General features: G+C 35.1%; 1 protein-coding gene across 2 annotated transcripts in view; it reads left to right on the plus strand.

The window, feature by feature from the left end:
* The window catches only part of LOC145293721 (G-protein coupled receptor GRL101-like), a 761,328-nt gene that overhangs the window by 725,452 nt on the left and 11,314 nt on the right, over positions 1–24,562 (plus strand). For both annotated transcript variants that reach the window (XM_080140164.1, XM_080140165.1), the window contains exons 22-23: positions 10,596–10,837; positions 19,566–19,980. In XM_080140164.1, the coding sequence (XP_079996290.1) occupies positions 10,596–10,837; positions 19,566–19,980 (657 nt within the window). The remainder of the gene's footprint in view (positions 1–10,595; positions 10,838–19,565; positions 19,981–24,562) is intronic.

Here is a 24,562-nt window from a genome sequence, read left to right on the forward strand (position 1 = left end):
TAAATTCATGTTTTATTCCTGAAAGAAATCCCCAGACTAAATGCATGGATATATGGTTTATGATTGTTTATATATCTAAGTAATGTTTACATAAGATAACTAATCGGATACAACTATTCCAATTGTCTACAAACTCCTTCCAACAAAGAATAAAATGCATCGAAATACAAACTTAGATCTGGTTGTAAAGCGTTCGTAATTGGTTTCTGCATTCCATGGCTTTTCTTAATATTTTTACTATATTCCTAATTACCGTACATTGTATATATCCGTCTTTTCGGTACTGTTTCTAATGCTCTGGAAATCATTATTATTATTATTCACTAGGAGTTCTACACGGGTCATCGTCAGATAATAACCTGGAGTCCGAGTAACAAGTCTCTCAAGATTTTCTAGTACTCTCCATCTATTTGTATAATATTTAAAATGACTTTGCATTATCGCAACAGCCTCTTCCGATTGATTTCTCGCTGGATATTATCATTGATCATCACTGGAATTTCGGTAGGAATAAGACTTTCTAAGGTTCAACTGCTTTTCGCACTCACCCCCGTTAACTTAAGGTTTGGTTAGTACTCTTCTTCTTGATCCTTTCATTTCTGACCCTATGTAGGTATGAACACAATTTATAAGATTTTTGCAATTTCAGTTTCTATAGGCCCATGCGGTGCTTCTTTCATCCCCCTGCTGCCGTTTTCATGTGACTATTTAATTCTTATAGTTAATGTGGATTGGTTTCCGCATCCGAGAGTTTTCCTTAAGATTCGAGCTGTTTTAATCATTGCCATCCACTGTATAGTTTCAGGCTTTCCCACAATTCCAATTTCCCTTAGTCGTTTTTTTTTTTCGAGTTTTTCGTTACGGTTCTTAGTACTCCTATAATTATTGGTATATTGAAATTGTATATTCATTCACTAGAATTTCTTACACACGTTATCATAAGAGATTACTCACTGATAAAAACCGGTAGTGTTCCCTGGAGTTTCCCCATTTTTCCAGTATTGGCCATCTCTTTTAACAAGCTTTGCAAATGTCATTGCGTTATCACAATAGCCGCTTACAATTGATTTCTCGTTTGCAATGTCTATTGGTCTTCACTTGAATTTTGGGTAACAATGAACCTATCCACCGTTCCAGTATTCATCGCGCTCATCCAATGAAAATTTGGTTAATACTTTCTCTCTCTCTCTCTCTCTCTCTCTCTCTCTCTCTTTCTCTCCTCGGTTCTTCCGTCTTCCTTTATTCTTCATAACTATTTTGTGTGATATCAACCGAAACCGATTGTTTTTCAGGTAGTGGCGTATTTCATGATATTTATTGCACTTTTAGTATCCTTCAGCTCATGTTGGGTTCTTGCTTCTTGCTGTTTTCTTGTGTCGATTTTTGCTTTGATATATATATATATATATATATATATATATATATATATATATATATATTCAGCCACTCTGATGAATCGTGGACGACGAAACACGTGTTAGTGGATAATTATATTTTAAAAATAATATATATGCCGCTCCCCATTAAAAGGGGGTACCAGATTGGTCAATGGGAAAATTATTCCCAACAAGCATTTAGGTAAAAATGCACTTTCGTATAAATACTTGAATTCATTCAAGAAAGTATCGCTAACAAAAACAAATAAAAACATCTATGTAAAAGTGATACATTTAGTAGTCCGGCGAGGTTAGCACCGTGGTAGAGGTTTAGGCTTCATATCACGAGGTGGCCGATTTCGAATCTCGCTAGATTCAGCCACTCTGATGAGTCTTGGACGACGAAACACGTGTCAGTGGATAATTATATTTTAAAAATAATATATATATATATATATATATATATATATATATATATATGATAGATATTTGATTCAACGGAATAAGAAATAAATTGATTCAAGAAATATGTTTTGATAAAATTGACATTTTCTGGAAATTGAAAAAAAAAATAGTGTTTTGATCAGAAAAGCTAATAACACTCAATAAATGAATTTATTGATATTCTATGAAAATAATGTCCATTGAACTTTAAATAGTGAACTCACCCAAATGAGATAAATGTATAAGTACGAACGAATACTTAAAAAGTAACATTGTGCTACATAGTTCATTACAAATGATAAAATCATAGTCAGAGACAACATTTAATTTTCTCTTTCAATCCAGCACATTTTGCCATACAGTGTTTTTTTTTATTGCCCTGTTTCTTTGGAAGGTTCCCTTTTTTACGTAACGTTTCACTTACTTCTTTCTTTGATGAAGAATCACTGCACGTCGAAAGTTCTTTTTTTTTTTTTACAATATTACAACAATGATTATATATTATTTTAATGATACTCGAAAACGAGGCTACGTCAACGGGGTGGTCACTTCTATTCTTGTCTACGGTTGCCAGACTGGCCTTTATAAAACAAAATTTCGGGAATTTGGTCTCTTTGGAAGCAGTCTGGTCTTAAAAAAATGTATTTGTGATTTTCAAAAATGTATTTGTCCATTTTCAAAACGTAAACAAAGAATATTATCATTATTATTATTATTATTATTATTATTATTATTATTATATAATATGCGGCACAATTACATTGACTCAGCGGTCCCTGTCAGATCACCGAAGTTAATAAACGTAGAGCCTTGTCATTATTAAAATGAATGACTATTTGGGAATTGCAGGTGTTGTACGTGTTCTCCGCTGCTTTCGACATTGTTATCAGTCAGTCTTGGTTTCTCCTTGCTACTGAACCAAAGCAGTGCCGATGCATAGTTGGATGTTGGAGATTGCGCAGGCCTTTTCATACAATTACATGCCCAGTTAGCTTTACAGGGCTGTCCATTGTCTCTTGATACTGAACGGTTGCATTGATTCTTCTTCTTATTATTATTGTTGTTTTTATTTATCGTCGTCATCATCATCATCATCATCATCTATATGTTAATACGATAGCGTGTGTATAATTTTTGTGCCACGCTTACATCTTTTCTCTTCCGAGTGACTGTTGTTTAATTGTTATGCCCTTCCATTTCTTTGTACTAAATAATTTTACCAAAAACTTTTTCATGAATTTTGGTTTCTGTTTTAATTATAGCTGATGCCACACCCAAGTCATCTACGGTTTTTATAAATAATTTTACCGGGAATTCTTCATAAGTTTTGGTTTCGGTTTCGATTATAGCCCAAGGAAAAGTTATATACATATTTTTTTTTCTTCGAAAGTTTTATTTTCAGTTTCGGTTCAAGCTGAAAAACTCAAGTCATATGGATATGTCTTTCTATTTTTTGAATCACAACTTTATAATATATAAAAATCGATAGAAAATTGACTCTATAATAATATACAGGTATCTTTATAAATTAAAATAACATATTTAAGCGTATTTTACGCCCGGCGTAACCCGGGCGTCCCTGCTAGCTTAGGTAAATGCTTTTGCAGTTTTAATAAAAGAGCTACGATAACATCAAGGCGTCTACATTCCCACAAAATGCCAATATATATTACATATTAAAGAGTTGCTGTGGAATTTCCACAGGTCTCGCTAGTTATTACTGTTATTATTTTCTTTGTTAATAGCCTTGCTTTGCTACAATTACTACACGTCCAATTACTGATGCTGTTATTATTACAAGGTCGGCACTTTAACAATTTCAAAATTGTGTTAGCTACAACCATTTTGCTTCAAAATCATAAGTATCATTAATTTTCCCTGAATGTAATTTTGATAATCTTACGCCATTCTTTCTATAGGTTATAAATGCATGTTTCCAACCTTATCAAATGTATGGGCATCGCTCGATTTTTTGGCATGCTTCAAAGTGTTTGGTAGAATTCGCAGAAAATAAATGAGTATGTAAAACGCTTCTCCCTTAATCTTTCAGATTTTGTGCAACAATAATTCAGCGGGAAAAATGCCCCGTTGCATGAGTATATGCTTCAGAAACATTCGCCATTAATTTGAAGTCGAGTCAAGAAATATGGCAATCTTGACCTCGATAATCAGCTCGGTAGAAGTTAGGTCATTTCGATAGCCTTTTATCGCGTGGATTGAAGTATTCGTTTTTTGGTAGTCTTAGGAGGAGCACCTTCTCAAGCCTTACTTCCTGTCTTTCGAGTGAAGTAAGTTTATTTTGCTGTTTACCTGAGGCGCCCCCACAGGAGAATCCCGACGGAGCTACCCATGCAATTTTTAAAAGGCCGATATTTACCTCTCTCCCACCGCGAGAGGATGTAATACAAGGTCGGAATGTAGCTCCGTCGGCATTCCCCGGTGGGGGGGGCACCTCAGGCAACAAGCTATAAACTTTTTCCTCCCGAAAGCCTGGAGGCATGGTCTAGGAGTGGTGGACTTCCTAGGACTACACAGAACATCTAGAATCAGTCTGACAGAAAAAACGGTCACCGTAATCGCTTTGTTTCCGTCGGACTGATTGTCCAGGTGTGAACCTCGACTAACGTTAACTGTGTAGTTAACAGACAGTAATCTTTAAAAAGCCGTATCGCTCCGCCTTTAAGAACGCTTCCTTGACTCTTCCTTTCTTCCGATCTTGTGTTGGGTCTATTTGCGGCGGGAAGGAAGTAAATACTGCCTCAGACACACGCATAAAAGAAGAACAAGAGAAATCTAAATGGAATAATCTAAGTTTACGTAAATATTTAATTCAATTGAATTTCGACATGTTCGTAATTGTTGACATCGTAAAACGCCGAACATATTTATCAGCAGATTCAAATGTTTCGTAGACACAGAACATGAAGGCGCCGTGATAGATAGATAGATAGATAGATAGATAGATAGATACGAAAACAACCGATAGCTATAGAGATATATATTAACAGATTAATGAGTTCGTTCCGGGAACACCTGTTTAGGGATTGTTCCTTTGTAATGAATTCTTTCGACAGGAACTGGCTCTAACAGTTGCCTTTGAACGTGTGTAGCCAATGTCAAGCTACTCACCATTAGTACCTATGTTAACTGTTGAGTTCTTTACTCTTTTTGGAAATTGAATATCGCTTTCTGATCGAAATGTCAAAACGTTAGTGCTTATTTTAAAGGTGAAATAATTTGTTCGTACCAATTGATTAAAAAATATATGGTAATCTAATCATTATTATTATTATTATTATTATATATAAATATATGTATATATGTGTCTGAATACACTATACATAAATTTCAAATCTATAGATAAAAAAATTGTTGAGCATATCAACCCTGTGTTTCGCTTTATTGCAGGTCAATATTTTTGTTCATTTTGAAATTGCTATGAAACGCAGATAAGTAAAATTTGATACACCGGAAGAGCATAACGAGGTGCTTTATTTCCTTGATTTTTTGCGGAATTTGAACAAATTTTTGAAAATCATGCTAATTTCTCTATTTTCTGGTAATTTAAAGTGTGTATCACTTTATTGCAAGTGTCTAAAAATGTATATTTTCGGTAATAAAACTATATTTTAACTTCATATTTCTATTTATATGAAATAAAGAACATATCCAGTAACAATATTAGCAAAAAACATGATAAATTTCACGTTATTTCGTTTAGGGAAATATTTATTTATCAACATAACTTCCATGCTTAGAAATGACTTTGAATAGCCTCTTGTCAACTGATGATGTCAATCGGCGGATTTGAGATGATGCATTGTTATAGGAAACTTCCAAAATCTTCCTCCAAAGTTTATTTTTCGACGAAAATTGAACACCTCCTTCATAAACATTTATCTTTATTATTGACCAGAGATGCTCAATTGGGTTTATATCTGAAGAACAAGGTGGCCATGTCATCACATTTTCTCCACTAATGCCTAATGACTTAAGGTAGGATGTCGTACCTTGGTTGAGTGGGATGGTGCATTGTCGTGCATAAAAATCAATTTGCGGTGTCGCGCCAATGGAAGCTCATCAAGCCATGGTGACAAATACTCATTTAAAAATAAAATATAAGACTGACTTATCAGTTTGACACCTTCTGACACTCGAAATGGTCTAATTAGTTAATCGTAGATTTTTCCAACCCAAAACATGACACCTCTCCCTCCCTGTTGACGACGGAATTAATGAGGGATAGGGAATCTAAGAGGACGCTAAACTTTGGCCCACCCATCTGGTCCATCAAGGTTTGCTCTGGCCTCATCGGTGAAAAGAACATTTTCAAAGCTGGTTTTTATGTATTTCTGAGCCCAAGTCAAACGTTTTTCCTTATGAGTTTGGCTTAAAACAGGTCTTGCTATAGGCTTAATGCTTCTTACAATTTCGATGAAGACCTTGCAGCGTGTCTTCATCGAAGGTATTCTAGCGTGTCGTTAGAAAGATATTCCAGGCTTGTCAAATATAGCAGCATTGTTGCTGCCCGGCTTCTTGATAAGTTGATGGCGAATTTTTCAAGCATCAGAATCAGAAACTGACTTTCTTGGGCTTTTGTCCTTCCTTAGTTTTATGTTTGGATTTTCAACGAATTGTTCTTCGATCTTTTCCAAGCTCCTTTGCTAGATCTGCGAGAAATAAACCTTCTGCAAGGCCCGTAACAACGCGTTTCTTTTCACTGTTAATCGACCGTTTCTAGGCATTTTGGGAGACTTTCAGTGAAGTGATACACTTAAAATTACCTGAAAATAGAGAAATTGGCATAATTGTCAAAATATTTCTTCAACTTCCACAAAAATAAGGAAAATAAGGCTCCTTGTTGTGCATTTCTAGTGTAGTAAATTTCACTTCCCTGCGTTTTATAGCAATTTCAAAATTAATAAAATATTGACAGCCAATAAAGCGATACACAGCATTTATATATATATATATATATATATATATATATATATATATATACACTTATGATTGCGTAAGCATGAAATACTAGTGTATGTAGGTATAAAAGAATAATTAGTACTTAATTATAATATATATATATATATATATATATATATATATATATATATATATCCATTAAAACGCCAGTGCTTATGCAAAAATGCTCGCTGAATGAGCAGTGCATTAATATACTATGCTTATTTATACAAACATCATTGGCTACACATGTGCATACATGTTTCTGCAGTAAAGGAAGTTAAAAAAAGTGTTGGGTTTTTTTTTCGTATTTTTGTTAATTTTATATCAAACATGTTTTGAATTACTATTTTATTATTTATTTTTGTCTTTTGGTAAAACGCTTGATTCATTTCATTTCATACATTCTCATATAACTTAATATTGTCGCCCTAGAAAAGACGGCATTATTCCATTCCCATTTGATGAAAGATGGTTTTATTTTTGTTGCAGACTATCTACTAGTTGGCGAGTTGTGTACAAATCCGAAGAGCGATAGGAGCCTTCTATCATGTCTGAAAGTGACACAATGTTCAAGGATCGAGATCGGAGATACGCCGCTGTACTACCCATGCTCTCTACCGATCTAATTCATAACAAAAGGACAATTGCCAGAACCCTCAAATCCAGACGGTTCAACCCTTGAGACCACAGCTCACTGTATCGAACCTTGTTCAGCTACGGTTATAGTCTTTGGTGTGGTTTTAAGTGAGGGCCACATCATGCCACCTCACATCCCTGAAGTTGGCTTAAAAGTAAACACCAAAGTGTACCTGAATGTGCTGAAGAGCGTGGTGATCCCTTGGTGCAATCAGGTGACCACTAACAGATCCTGAATGTGGCAGCAGGACTCAGCGCTGGCTCTCAAGTCCAAAGAGATTCAGTCTTGGCTACAACTTTTTACCCTTCTCTTACTGGGCTCCCTCCTACCCTGAACTGAACCCGCTGGACTACTTCATTTGGTCATACGTCGGGAACATCACCAACATGACCTTCCACAACGCCAAAGCCAGCGTGATCGTCGCCATCGGCCGAGTATTCGCCGAGCCGCTGCCGGCGCTTCTAGTAAAGGCATGCTACCAGTTCTGGACCCGTATCGAAGTGGTGATTTAGTCTGATCGTGGCTACCTTTAATAAATGTTAGCTCTACTACATAATCAAGTTACCGCAATTGATTTTGAAAAACGTTTGAAAATAAAGCTCTATAGTTGTTTTCTTTATGGCGAGAATTTTAGCGTTCCACTCTGTATATATGTAGCCCCCCCCACACACACACATTGCACACACACACACACACACACACGCGCGCATATACATATATATATATATATATATATATATATATATATATATATCCGTACACATATATGTCTATACATACGTCTGCACATACATTTCCCAGAATTTCGATGTATAAATTTAGTTTGCTTAATTGTTACAGATCTCTGTAATATTTTAATATATATTAATAAAATAGAACTAATTATTTCCCTACGAAAATATACATTGGCACACGCAGACGCCACATATAAAGAAATTATTATCTTATGTAGATATTTGCAATCGGATTCATCCGTTATAATAAAACCTTATATTAACTTCTAGCAGCATCAAAATTTAAACTTCGTATTAGTAAACGAAGGTAGAACCTTTTTTTTCTCCCTAATTATATTCTCATCACACTCTTCATTTAGTATCCGGGAATTTTTCTGCATTGTTTGCAAATTTTACTACTTCACCGCCCGTATTTGGTTCATCAACAGGCATGTTTGATATTTACTTCGTTTTCAGTTCTTGAAATAATTATCTCTCCCTTCCAAAAGTCCGTCCAATCGACTTGTCTGTCTGCGATTTTCGGAATAATGGAATACTGGTTTCCGGTATTTTTTTCAAACATTTAAAACATCAAAACATGTCATAAATCCAGCTCATACTCTTTTACGGCTTTTTCACCAAACATACTATTTATTATTCTCCTTCTTTTTTTGTTTTCCTCTTTCTACGAAAACCTTACATAAATTTTAGAAGGTTCATGCTATTTCCTTCTTCTTCCCCGTCACGTTCATCGTATTTTTCGTCTTTTTCATTTTCTTCACCGTTCAATAATTTTAATTCACATGTTTATAAACAAACACGCTACTTATGTTTATTTATTTTTTTTTTACATGGTAGTCACCACTTATCAAGACCAGGAATCCACTCGGGGATAAGAGTTATTGCGTGTACAGTAATCAATGGAATAATATCGTAGTAATCATTAGTAATGGAGATTTGATAAAGTGTCTTACTTAAGTGGGCGGTTTATCAGGAATTTGTTTATGTTGGACTTGAAGACATCCAAGTTGTAGATATTTCTGCAATTTCTTTCTTTATTTATTTCTTATTCTTCTCTTCTTTTTCTAATGCAAAACATTTCGTTTTAAATGAATTTGACTAGCAAATACTACTTCCACACAGGCTATATGTAACGTCACATATCGAGTCTAATGTTTCTTAGCGCCGTAGAGGATAACAATTTGCTGATCCGATCCATCGACATATAGGCGTCAATATTGGGGCACCTTACGCAATAAAATAATCCTGCATTCTATCTGGCAAAATTGCTCGGTAAACCAAGAAATCTAATCGTTACCCGATGACAGAAGAACTGCTCTTTATATAACAGACTAGAAAAGATAATACCGAGCAGGATGAAATATTAATAGCGATCAATTTTTTTGTTTTCTAATAACGAAGACAAATTATGTTCCTGACTTTTTTAGATAAGGATTATATAGATTATTCAGACCACGGTGGACATCTTGAGTCTTATTCTCACTACATCTCAACCATTGTTACTAAAAATAAATTTCCAATTGCTGAAAACTTCTACTCCGTTGTGACAGCATGCTATCCCTATGTGTTTAAAAAAAAGTACTCCGTTCCAAACTCTGTGCAAATTCCCAAATTTTGCAGAAAAATTCCTGCGTTCGACAAGATGCGCCTGGAGAAGATCGGCGGTGATGTCGGCTGTAACGTTGTCATAATTATAATCAAATGAGAGCGGAAATCCAAATAAACAAAATCATACAAGCATAGACAAATATGCGGCAGAAATTAGTAAATGTAAGAATTCTGCATGCGGCTGCTTTTATCGAAGCTATAACGAACAATTTGGTAGGGGACCGCTTTTACTTTTTATTTTTATTCATTTATTTTTATACAACACTTTATTAATATTTTATATAAAGAATGGGGGGTCCTTAAAATGTTGCATGAAGCGAAAAGAAAATATGTGTGGGGGAGAATGGGGGTAATCACCTTTGTCTATTTCTTTAGCTACTTTTTAAATCATCATAATACCTCATCGACCATGTGGGCGTAAGCTATTTAAAATAGCCTCATATAAATGAACGTTTTTCAAAATTTTATTTACAAAGCATAACAAATTTTTTTTTTTTTTTACAAAAAAAAATTACATCTTTTTTTACTTGATATCTGTGATATATTGATATTTTTTGAACTAGCGAAAGGTCCTTCGCAGAACGGGCGGAAACCAAGAGACTATTCAGAAAGGTCAGTCAATAAAATTACACGGACCACTAACACGACCCACCGACCTTCATCTGCGACGTCTGCAACCGATAATGTCTATCGTAAATAGGCTTATTCAGCCACAGAAGACGGTGTTCAACCACCTCTACAGCCGCAACGCCGCAGTCTTTTAGACTGATGAATGCCAATTGATATTTTTTATTGATTTCAATTTTATATTTATGTTTTTTTTCTTTCTAACAGGTCCATTCTTTCTTGATTACTAACCTGGCACTCGGAGACATGTTCATGGGAGTCTACCTGATGATTGTCGCTGTGGCTGATTCTTACTATCGGGGATCCTACATCCTCTACGATAAAATATGGCGTAGCAGCGTTTTGTGTCAGTTCGCTGGATTCATAGTCACATTTTCCAGTGAGTTATCCGTCTTCACTCTAACGATCATCACCCTGGATCGCCTCATCTGTATAATATTTCCCTTCCGGTAAGTTTTCATCTGTTGGCAAGTAGAACTTGTAGCACTTAGCATCCTGAGGCTTTAAAAAAAACTTGCTGAGGCATCTATATCATATTCTACTTATTCCTTACTTAGTTCGTGCGTTACTCTTTAGAAAAGTCCATATATAATTTTTGAAGGCCAAACTTCTTAAAAACAAAGATCAAATTCGTAAAAGTTGGCTTTTGAAAGCTCAATCTAGAAACTTTGGACAAAAATATGAGTGACTTCCCTTTGATGTAGACTGGTTTTCGAATATCATCATAAAAATATAATCATTGTTGTAATTGTGTAGATAAGGAACTTATAGTAATTTCGATGTGCTGTTGTTCTTCACCGTATAAACAATTCGACGAAACCTTAGGTAAATAGGTAACATTCGAAAGAAACAGAGTAAAAATAACGCTGTCTGCCATGAGGTGCTAGACTGAAGAAGTAAATAAAAGATTGTCTCTAAAATGTGAATTTTTATTTGTATTCAACTATGTAGCACAATATTACTGTCTGAATTTTTATTAGTACATATTGATGCATTTCATTTGGATTAAAATTACAGCGATTTTAAATGGAACATCTTCTTTTATCGTAACTTGAACTCATTAATAAGAAAAAAATAAAATAAAATTGTAAAGTACACCCGGCCTTTAACAGGGGGATCATTCGATTTGTAGTCGAATGCTCTACCACTAAGCTTCATCTCCAGATTATAATAAATCTGTGGTTTTTTTTTTTTAGAAAAAATGATTTGCTGAAATTTTATTATCTCTCTCGCCGGTGTAACGTAAAATATTCGCGTGTAAAAATTATTTTTTATATATAAGTGAGAAAAGCTATTTTAAGATCTGACTTTTGTTCGATTTTCGGTACTGATTGGATTAATTTTTGTAAAAAAACATATCAAGTACACTGCCAGACATAAACATTAGCTTTGTATGAAATTTATAAAAGATAGGCTCAGCCATTTTGGAACCTATGGGGAAGGAACTCACACCACAGATATAAAGTGACTTTTATTACAGTAGAGATTGCGTGAAGTTATTAAGAAATTGTGAAATAAATCTTTCACCAAAATTCTTGGATTGCGCATAAAATAAGGCGAAAAGGGTTGATATGCTGTAACACAAAACAGCCAAATTAAACAGCAGGAACAAATATTTAAAACAGAATTTTACACATAAAAAATTTATCACCAAAATTATATAATTCATGATTAAATAACCCAATAAAAGGGTTGATATGCCGTAAAACAAAGCAACCAACCCAAACAGAATGAATAAATGCTTAAATATGTCTTACAAAACTGGAATCGTAAAACGTTTTACTAAATTGGCCCGATTCAGCATTAACACTTTGTACTGTGACCTAATTAAGTAATAATTAGCCAAAAAGACAATTGGCAGTTAGCAAAATTATTTAATAACTTATTATTATTAGGTTCCATCCAGCGCGGCCACAGCCGAGATTGAACTCACTTCATGAGTTTGTAGTGTAATTCAGATATTGTTGGTAGTTGATTATTAGATGCTACGTCAGGGCTATCAAGGGTATTTTTAATCGTGAAGCCATTACTAGATAGGGTGCCTACCACGGCTTTAGAGAGTCCCATCTACTCCCGAGAGAAGGATGGACTGTGCCAGTTTCTCAACCTGGTATTTTACCTCGCGGTACATACAGCGCCTCGCCTTCCCAAATGGTCTGCCATCTGGTACTGGCCAGGCTCAACGGTGCTTAAATTCGGTGATCTGGCGAGAATCGGTGTTTCAACGTGATTGTTCCGTATATAAGTTTATATTATCAGGTTTGTGCACAAATAATGTCGTTTTTTTTGTGGAGTTTTCGTAAAACGACATTATTTTTGCACCAGCCTAATAAAAGGCAAGTCGCTTCTTCATCCAACGAACAACTTCCATAGCTCATCGTGCCCAGTGATTCAAAAGTATACGAGATTTAAAGAAAACGCCTTTCACATTGAATTCAGATTGTGAATAAGGTTCGCCTCTGGCAAGAAGACATAAAATCACTGTTTCCTCAGTGTTAATAGTGAATCTAAACACACGAGGAACAGAATCCATTAGCATGTGTGTATCATTTCGTCTTTTGCCATTAAACTGTGGTCGTCAGCGTAGAGTGGGTTCACATAGAAATGCAACTGTTTAATCTTTTAAGATTGAATGGTTTTTGTATTATAAGAAATCTTACTTCAGCCCAGAGGGTGGAAGCGGTCGTCAACATGTACTTGCATTCGAATTGTACGAAGATGTTCTGATTTAAATCCATTTAGTTTCATTTAACTCTAAGGTAAATCTATGCAATATAATGTTTATCCCAGTTGCGTAATTTTCTTTACAACATTGCATGCTTCTATATAAGAATCCTCTTCGTTGTGAACAGCATATTACATAAATACATTCCATTTCACAAAGTAAAAAGACTGGGTTTAATATTTATTTTTATAATGAAATTATGCGTTATTATTAAGGCTATGACAACAGCATATTCTTTTCCTTGTTTTGATTCTCATTGATATCGTATATGTTTTTATGTAGAGTGATGTGGTTCTCGGTTGATAGATTGTGTCTAACTGTGTCGGATATATACTCGAGAGTCAAAATAATGAAAAGAATATGCTGTTGTCGTAATCCTACTTATTACAACTACTGAATAGCTGCAACAAACATAAATTATAACAATTACATAAAAATAAAAATGACGTTTATAATTGACATATAAATTTAATGGATCGTAAAAGGTAGCATCTATCTATCTATCTATCTATCTATGCTCTTATAAACTGAGTGTTTTTGTGTATTGATATTCATATAAAAAACAAACTTTTTTTCTATTTATGTAAAAAAAATACAACTTGGTTATATATGGGTCGTGGAATTGTATTCATCTGCAAAACCTGTGGCTTATTTGCCTATATCTTTTTAAACATTCATTTTAATTAAATCCCTATTAGTTTTTTCGGTTTTCTTATGGGATAATAATCTTTCGTTAACTATTACGTGTAATTATATTCATGCAGTTATTCTACATGAATTATACTTACATTATATTTACGTAAATTTGTTATAGTAACACCCAAACCTATTTCTATGTATATTTCTGTAGGCGTATGTATATTATTTTTTTAATTCTGCCTACCAAACTCCTCTGTCTGTTTTTTATACAGCAGAGATGCGTCAATTAACACAGTAAAGATTAATCTATTATTTTGTACAGCAGACATTAGACACTGACAAGATTTCACTCGAAATTGCCCGAGTTGGGAACTTTGAGTCTTATTAGGCTGGGCTAATCCTGAGGCTTGCCAAAAACTTTGTTACTATATGAGTTCGACATCTGAGGCAGCCTAACGTGATAGACAGCTTGGATAGTTTTATAAAACATTTTGAACGGAGATGCAACATAGCTGACTTTATAAGCTACGCTGGCCAAAAGTAAAAAAAAATAAATTGACCAAGAAAAATTAGATGAATAACTATAAAAGTGTTTACAGGCTATTTGTTTCCAAGGTTTGGATCAGTGCAGAAATTTTGTTAATATTATTTAGTTATTTTAGAGATATAAAAAGATGTATTTCTGAGATAATCATATGGGAACTTTATTATGTAACATCCGTTTTTTTTTAAAGAGGAAACTTGTGGATGCAAGGTGTAGGCACATAAGACAGGTGAAAACGAGGTTGGCAGCGAAGAGTCAAAAAGAAGAGGCGAAATCCCCATACAAAAGGAATTGTTTAGTTTTGCTTTTCTGGTTCTCCAAAACCCATTTCCGTTAATCACACATGTTACCTTTTAAAAATGTTTCCTGTATATTTTGTACGTTTTCTATAAACGCCCTGTGTGCCAGATTAAAGGTATTAGCGGACAGGATCTTACCTGCTGGCCGTACTGATTTACAGGACTAACAGACTCTTGTTATAAGGTTTTGATTTTTCATTAGAGTTTACTTCCTGTATGTAAACCCTCAATAGAAAGTTAACTGATACTACACCTTGACTTTGAATTTGCACGGTAGGGACATACAGCTACCTGATTTTTTTTTTACATACCCGTACACATAAATACATAGAGCACCTAGTATTCTCAAATAGTCGCTCATCTGATGCTTGAAGTGGCTCGATGTCGGTAAAATTCGGTGATCTAACGTTATAATGCCGTATATGTTTTGACAGTATCACGAGTAAAATAAGACTAGGCTGTAGAGGGGACAGCCTAAAGGATAGTCTGCTTGTGTGATAGACGATCCCGTTCCCATGTGTATGGTGAATGTATTGGATGGTAGAAGGATTGAAAAGCAAAAGGTCGCATAATGACGACGAAAACACACCGGTATATATTAGTGAAAGAATGCAGATTTATTTACATGAGAAATATTAAGAATACAGATAGAAAGAATGAGAGTTCGTTGAGAATAAGTGTTTGTTACTTGCGATTGATAGCTGCGAGAGACTGACGGGGTAGTCAGGAGTTCTGTTGGGTGGCCGATGCCCCCATCAGGAGCGACTCTTCGTTACATGTTGACTGCTCGAGAGTTCAGCGGAAAAGAGGGATAAATATGAGAGACAGGAAGTCACGTGGCTGTGTCGCTCTTCGGTTATCAGAGTTAAAGGGCGACAATCCAGTTAGCCTGGGAATTTCCATTTACACAAACACATAGTGTTGCTGCGTACAACAAAAAGACACATTAAAAACTAACAACAAATAACCATTAATGCTGTGTAACTCAAAAGAAACATCAAGGTGCTATTGGTGCTTCTTTTTGTGGTAACAGAATGCAACAGGTTACATGCGAGTAAATATATATTATTAGCACAAACTCAAAGATAGAAATGGATCTCAAAGGAAAGCATACTTGTAATGTGGTGTTATTAGAAAAACGGTCAGAACAGCATTTGTGAAAATGAAAACAAATCCTAAAGAGCAGCAAAAGAATCGCTGAACATGAAACTTACCAATACTATGGTCTCCATACACTGTTTTTTAACATTCTATTAACGGGATAATAAAAGAAAAGGTCAAGACTCTTGGGACGAATGCCAAAATAGTAAATTACACAAGATTTTGGTCAACTTTTTATGAGTGGTCCTTAGGCTTCAAAATGGCAAGAAGAATAAAAGTTGTTGTAGCTAAACTCCCTATAGAACATACACATATTACCCACAAATATTTTATTGGAAGGTGAAGCGTTTCCAGTGTGTAAATAAATATGAATTCTTTACGTCAAGAATATTATACAGTCACAAATACATTACTACAGGGTGGAACAATAAAAGTGTCGCCCATAAGAAAACAACACTACAGCTTTATTTTAAAACGTTTATTGAAAAAGATCAATTCAGGTAACTTGATCATCTAGTAGATCTGACATCTATTCAATGTAGCCGGCTTCAGCCTCAATCACCGCTTCGATACTGGTCCGGAACTGGGAGCATACATTTTCCACATGCGCCGGCGGAAGCTCGGAGAATACTTGGTGGATGGCGGCAATCAGGCTAGCGTTGGTGTTGTGGGAGATTACGTTGGCGATGTTCTCGACGTATGGCCAAACGTAGTCCAGCAGGTTAAGGTCGGTGAGGAAGGGGCAGTAAAAGAGAAGGGTACAAAGTCATAGCACTTCTTCTGAAGTCAAACCTCCCTTTAGACTTGTGGGTCAGCGTCGAGTCCTGCTGCCACACCTGAGGTCTGCCAGCGGCCTACCTGATTGCACCATAATTTCAAGCTGATTTCGTAGATGTGAGGTGGCATGATGTGGCCTTCACTTGAAACCACATCAAAGACCATAACTTTGTTTTCATCACCCTGGGAACGTTCCTGTTATTCATAGAAATCCAGCGATGCATTTGGAGGGTGCTGGTAATGGTCCTATTGTCATAACTTTGATCGGTAGAGAGCATGAGTTTTACAGCGGCGCATCTCCGATATCGCTCGTTAACATTGTGTCACTTTCAGACATAATAGAATGTTTCTATCGCTCTTGGAATTTATACACGACTGGCTTAGTAGATGGTCTGCAACAAAGAAAAAAAGAAAACCGGTTTTCTTCAAACGGAAATTGCAGCACGTCTTTTTTTCTAGGACGACAATATTATCGTTCAACCCTGGAAATGTGAAATGCTACAATTCAGAAAAAATATGAAGTACGTGTTTAAAGACAGGGGTCAGACCGAAATCTTAGATTTTAAAATTGAACTATTTAAGCATATAAGTTCATTTTTTTTATTTTTTTTTTATAAATCACATTTGACAAAGTCTGGATATGACCTTAAACTATATCCGATGGTGAGGCCTCAGCTTGCGGGTTTTGGGGAGTGTGGAGCCGCACTTTAATTGCCATTGCTCCCAGGTCCATTCTGACCTGGAGTGGTTGTACCTGTTAGGGTCCCAACTTTGAGACTGATTTGGAAAAAAAACACCAAATAAATTCTATTAGAAACTTTTTCTTCAAAATCACTGGATTCGGCATTAAATAACCTGAAAAGGGTTGATATCCTGTAAAACTAAAACAACCAACCAACCATTTGACAACTTCTTTAGGCATTAGATGACACAACAATAGTTGATATGCCATAAAACAAACCCAAAGAATGATCTTTAAACATAAAGAACATAATTCAAAAGTTTTGCAATCGATTTCTCAAAAACTCTGTATTACCTGGCAGAAACAATGCTTCCAAAGGAGAGGATATTATTAAAGATCCAACTTTGCACCTCCCAGGTTTTGCTACAAGTAGTAAAAAGCAGTGGGTAGCCGCAAACCGGATCAGACCATGACACTGCAGGACTGCAGTAAACAAACAGGGTGGAGACAAAAAGTGCAAGGAACCCCACTCCAGGCCATAGACCTGTTCAGTCACGGGAAGGAAGCTATGCGTCAGCACACCTATCTCAAGTCAATTTCTCAGACTGGCTAAAAATAGCGGTATAGACGTCTAATCCATACGGTACTACTATTACATAGAGAGGTGGATTAGCACCAAAACAATTATATTACATAGTCAGGGATAAGAGGATGGTATATTTTATTCTCCAAACAGCACCAGATTATAAACGTATAAATTGTATGCATGTTGTTTAGCCAGAGGATATGATATCGCCGTATAAACTGGATCATGTTGTATCAAACAGTTATCACACGGCTATATATTACAGTTCATATTTACGTAAAGGTATCATTTTTTATAAGAAGAATAATATGTGCTTCATAACTTTTCTTTTTCCAAGAGTTCTTGTATCTTCACTGCTGATCTCTATGATGAAACACGAAATGACCAACACCATAACCAATTGGAACCTATGTGTATCCCTATTTTATGAGACCACAGAAAGACACTTTATATTTTTAAAATATAAATTTATTTTAGCTGTCTCAAATGGTCTTCACAAAGATTCTGCATTTCGTGTCTACATGCTTGTTCTTCACAGCCTCGCTTCCTGGACTTCCGTGACCAAACTCAAACTCTTCAACTGACTAAACTTCCCGACCTCCTGACCTCTGTTCCGTTAAGTAATCAATTAAAGAGCACACGTATCTCAACGTGCGACCTTTCCACGTATGCCTGCCCAAGGCCATTTTGTTTATTTAAACTAGCTAATTTATGTAAACATCTTCAGCTAACACCCATTGCTGCATTTTATTCTATAAACAATAAATAACTCCCAATATAAACTATTTTAACAATATCACTGAATACATAGATAAATAGATAGACAGATAGATCGATAATAATTAATTAAACTTTTAACAATGTTATTATCTAACACTACTACTACTACTACTATCTGGCAAGCATATGAAACGTGTGTAATTTTCTGGTTGACTTAACACTGACACGTTTTTTGTTAATACGTTGTATATTGTTTTCTAAATGGGTAGTGATTCTCGGGGCAAATGTGTTCGTAGCCGTGACTTAGCAACAGAAGTCTTTGGCTTCCTCGTACACTTATTCTACTAAAAACGTAATAGATATTAAAATAAAACATAAACAAATACTGACCATGATGTTGTATGTTTTATTATTTAAAAACATTGCAAGGATTCATATTATATGAGCGCTTTTTTACAAACGAAGACGAAACTTCTAAACTTCAATCGGTTCACTTAATAAAAGAAAAAACATTTTATCTTTTGCCACGTCGCATCTCAGACTCCCTGCATGTGACGTTATATCCTAACACGTAATCCTAACTTTAAACCTTCTCTCCCACATACGTCATGTTTCGTTTTAAATATTCTTGTGATATGTGTTCTTTAAAATCATCTGATCTATTTCCTGCTTCCTTTGTTCCACCGCGTTTAACTTGTTGGTCTAGTGGTTTTCATCAATTCGCTGTTTGGATGGCTCATTATAAGATAGCTTCTTATTTCAGTGGCTTATTTCCAAGAATTTCTGGTTTGCCGAACTTTCTTCCTGTTGAGCTTTTTTTTCTACCTATAGTCTATGTCTTTCTCAGACTAACACCCGCCACCATCTTTTGTTTTCATTTAACCATTTTTCGTTCATTTTTATCCTTACATTAAATAATTTAATTTCTTGTCTGGGGTTATTTCTATAAAAACTTCTAATGGAATTTTCCACAACCTTGCTTATTCTACCCTTATAAAGAAAATAACGTTCTAAGATTATTTTGACACATTTCCACTCCAACTCGCTTATTTTAATCATATATAATATTAAAAAATAACCCAATCGTGTTTCTTAATTTTCCAGATCTCACCGGATGGGTTTAAGGGAAGCACAACTTGTCATGCTGGGTGTATGGACGCTGGTCTTTTTCCTGTCTGCAGTACCCTTATTTGGCATAGAATACTTCAAGGACTTCTATAGTCGATCTGGAGTATGCCTGGCGCTCCACATTACCCCGGACCGACCCCGGGGCTGGGAGTACTCCGTCATGATCTTCTTGGCCGTGAATCTGTTCTCCTTCGTGGTCATCTTCATCTCGTACCTTTGGATGTTCATTGTGGCACGCGAAACCCGGAGTGCAGTACAGACGGCAGAGGCCAAGACGGATAGCGCCATGGCAAAGCGCATAACCCTTATTGTCCTCACCGATTTCTGCTGTTGGGTACCAATCATCATCTTAGGAATTGCTTCCCTTTGTGGAGCTCGGATACCACCAGAGGTCAGTTCTGTCGTTTTTCCTTGTTTAGTTATCTTTTTTTTTTTAATGATTTCCACTAAGGGGTTTTTGCTTGCTTGTTTGTTTTACTATTATTCCATAGCATGTAATGTGTGTGGTTGAGCGCTTGTACTAACAGCGATTCGCACCGCTGCACTGCGCTCATAAACGCATATGGCTGGCATGGCACTGGCGCTCAAAATTCTCTACGCAACTCTCATTCATTCTTCCACTACAGTCGACAGTCCATACTGGTCGTCATATGCCGGCTCTTCGTCTCGATTTATGTGCCAATCTGGGTAAGGGACTGGCCATAATGAATATGGTGGTTAAGAGAGAAACTTTCTCTCTTCAAATATGTGAAGACCTTAATAGCAACAATGACGGAAGAATTGAATTTACGGTCAACGGTTCTGAAGGAGTTGTGAGAATAAAGGTGCACAGAATAGCAGAACTAGCATCGTTCAAACCGCACAAGTACAAGAATCAAGATGGAATGCAACGGGAAACTACCATCTTTATTTGTCTTCCCCCAGATTACCATGATTCTATAATTACAATTAGAAACACTTTTTAAAAAGATAAATCTGTGAGAATGCCGCTTGACAATAGTAGTGTTCTAACTGGTAGAGACTGAGGCTATATGCAGCTGACGTCGCGCGAGCATCATTCTACAACTGCTTCCATTAATTAGAGTATTTAGATAGGTACTTGGAAAGTAAGTTTGTTAATTCAAGTAAGAACAAATTGAGCGTGAGAATGTTTCTAACATGGGAATAAGTGAGATGCGTTTGAAAGAGAGCTGGAAAATTCATCGATGAGGTTTGCACTATCATTTACGCAAGATGGATAAAAGCAGTGTGTCGTGTTGGTCTCTTGTTTGATAAAAACGTGGCGAAATGCATGAGGGGGTTATGGACAATATCTGACAGAATTCTGCTAGTTGAAAAAACGAAACCATTCGATTTATCAGTTATCCACGTCTATGCACCGTCTAATGCTGACCAGAAAATGACATAACAATTCCACTGTGACTTTTATAAAAGAAAATGTAAAGATCGTGAAGTAAATGGGAGATTTGAATGCTGAAGTTGGGAAGGAGAAACAAGGAAAGATAATTGGCCCATTTGGTCTTGGTAAGATGGATGAGAGCGGAGATTGATTGGTGTTTATCTGATGAATCAGTTGTCATAAATATATATGGTTCAACAACCATTCAAGACATCTGTAGACTTGTAAGAGTCCCTATGGAAAGGTTAAAACCAGATCCACTTCACCACAATAAACAAACATTTCTGTAGTGTAGTATGCAACCGCCGAGCATCCCATGGCGCTGACTGCAACAGTGATTACAATGCAGTCGTTGCAAACGTAAATGTAAAACTTTGTAAAGCATCAAACTACAAAAGATCAGCATCGTTGGATGACGAAAAACGTACTATCAGATACACAGTTGCAATACAAGTTCACTGTTAGTGTGGAGAATAAGTTTACTGCAATATCAGCAGTTTACGACGACTTTGAAATGATCCAAACTTGACTTGACTAGTTTTTAGGGCTATTACTGAAACAGCGGAGGAGGTAGGACTACGAACGTCAAAGTACAAAACAAGGAATAGATCATAGAGGAGATAATAATCATTATGGATACAAGACGACAGATGAGCAGAAATAGTGAGCAATACAAAGACCTGAATAAGTTTATTAAAAGGAAATGTAGAGAAAGAAAAAACAGTGGTGGAATTAAACGTGTGCAAAGATAGAACAAAGGACATCTACAGTTCACACTCAAATAAAAACATTGAAGAAAAATGCATTAAAGCAAAGAATGGAGACATCTTACTGGAGAAAGAACAGATGCGTAGATTACATTGGAGACTTGTTTTACGACACTCGTGGAAAGAAACCAGTTACACAAAAAAAAGCATGGAGGCCATCAATATTAAAATGTGAAAGTAAAGTGGCGATCAAGAAAGGGAAACTGAAAAAATCTCCTGGACCTGACTCAAAATTGTTGAAAATTCTTGATTATGAAATATAGAAAATAACAGAGATCGCAAATGAGATTTACGATACAGGCAATTTTCCAACGAAACTAAAACAAATCAATATTCATAACGTTACCAGAGAAATCCGGTGCCGTTGAATGTGAAGAGCCTGTAACATTAAAAAAATAAATTTTACAAAAATGACTGAACCCGAAAAGAGTTGACATGCCGTAAAACGAAACAACCAAATTAAACTTCACGGACAGATTTTTAAAGATATTAAAGGATAAAACGTCTTAACTATTTTCTTTTCTTGCATTACTTTTTATATGACGTCACTAGTTCAACGAAAAAAGTATACTTCCACGAAAAACAGGACAGGGTCATCAGCTAACTCATTTATTTACATGCAAGTTATTGATGATGTAATCAAAAACGTTTCCACAATCACATTTAAAGAGGACCGGTGAGTTAACATGGTTATACTATATATATATATATATATATACTAGCATGGGTGCCCGGCGTTGCCCGGGTGTTTGGAGGTGTATGCTGAGCAAAAAAAAGAGGGTAATTTTTTAAACTTTGACCCCTATTATGACCCCTGAAAATTTATTGTTTTGGGCTCAAATCAAGTTATTAAGTTAGATCCATGTCCACGGAAGCTATATCTAAAATTTCAAGTGTGTAGACCCAAAATTGTCGGAGAAGTTTGGTAGAGTTCTCAAAGCTCAAATCGTTGAACTTTGACCCCTTAATCGCCAAATTTCTGGCTAAAAACCGATCACATAGATTTTTCCAAATCTCAGTACCCTGTATATCAAATTTCGAGTCTGTAGACTAAAAATTGACAGAGTTATTTCGTAGGGAAATGTACACAGACACACACACACACACTTTCACTTTTATAGATATATAGATTTAAAATTTGAGTCTGACAGAATGACAAAATTATATTGCAAACCGATATATTAAACAAACGAACTTCAAAGAGACAAATGAACACATAAGTAAAAACAATTTGTATTAGAAAACATTTATTATTCCACGTCTTTTTTATAGACCTGACGACTGAGGTTCGCTCTTAATAAAAATTGTTTTTTAAAGTCTTAATTTTGACTTCCTTTTTCATAAAAAACTAAAAAAAAATCAAGAAAGAAAAGAAATTTTAATTTTATTTTTTCATTAATTTCTTTCTGTGCAAAGCAATTCCTTCAAACTTACTCTGTTTCCAAAATGTTTTTATTTTATTCCCCTCCCCCTTCATTCATTTTCCTCCGCATCCTGGCAAGTATTAAAATAAACCATTTATAATATTTATTTATGGATTTACTTACATTTCTTTTGTATCGGTAAATGAATTCCATTTAAAAAAAACTGTAAAAGTCACGTTAAAGGTGATTAAGTTGGAAAGTAAGTAAAAATTTACCCTTTTTACTTTTATACGATTTCTGATCACTTTGAAAAAGGTGTGTGTGTGTTTTAAAAATGTTTTTTAACTGCTATAATCTCATTTATATATATATATATATATATATATATATATATATATATATATATATATATAACAACGTGAGTATTCATATCGTGGGTTTGTATTACTGTACACATAGATTCGAAAAAATAGTCAAAAACAAATATATAAATAAATGTTATCAAAGGCAAGATAAGTTACTTTTCTACCTAACTGGATATATTTTTTGTGTTTTTATTCAATGTAATATATTTATTCAGCTCGAAAAACATACAGTGTTTACCGATGTGTTGGAAAATTCAAGATGGCGTCTCACACCCTCTTTAACACCGTAAGTTTGGGAAAAGGTGTTATAAATAAAAAACTATACAAAATACTATTAAAAACCCGCCGAATATATGTCAACCTATGTCACGGTAACATATATTGAGCGAGTTTTTAACAGTATTTTAACAGGGCACATCGTAAAAACTGACCCATTAATTTTCCTGAAGTAAAAACTATATAGTTTTTAAACTTTTAAAACTGTACATTATAAAAAGAAAACTGTTCGAGTGATTTTTTTTTACATGGGTGTCACCACTTATCAAGGCCCAGAGGCCACTCAAGGATAAGGGTTAATAGGTATACATTAGTCATTGTGATTTTAGCATAGTAAACAGTGGGAATTTTGTAACTTGGATTACTTGAAAAAGAAAACTGTTCGAATGATTGAAAATGAAAACAAAATAACAATGTAAATATATTGATGAGAAAAAAACAAAAACAAACGAAGTTTCCGTTTCAGGAACCCGAGTTTAATTTTATGTCGTAATCATCCAACTCGTTAGCGGTTTTATTCAGCGATTAGGGATAACCATACGACATATCTAATTACCAAAGCGATTTTTTTTTAATTTTTTTTTTTTTAATTAAAACTAAACCTGTTTAGTTTTAATGAACCAATTTTTTTAAAGCCAACACTTTAGTTATTTTGAGAGCGTGCAACTGCACCCGAAAGTTTGATTAGGAAACTCCAAATCCTTTTATGACTCGAAAAAAAAGGGCTTTTTATCGGCTTAAATGATAAACTAATGTTAAATATTAGTATTTAATATAATGAGATATCAATCTACACAATTTG

This window comes from Euprymna scolopes, chromosome 15 (genome assembly GCF_053919585.1).
Source record: "Euprymna scolopes isolate OS-2025 chromosome 15, ASM5391958v1, whole genome shotgun sequence".
NCBI lineage: Eukaryota > Metazoa > Mollusca > Cephalopoda > Sepiida > Sepiolidae > Euprymna > Euprymna scolopes.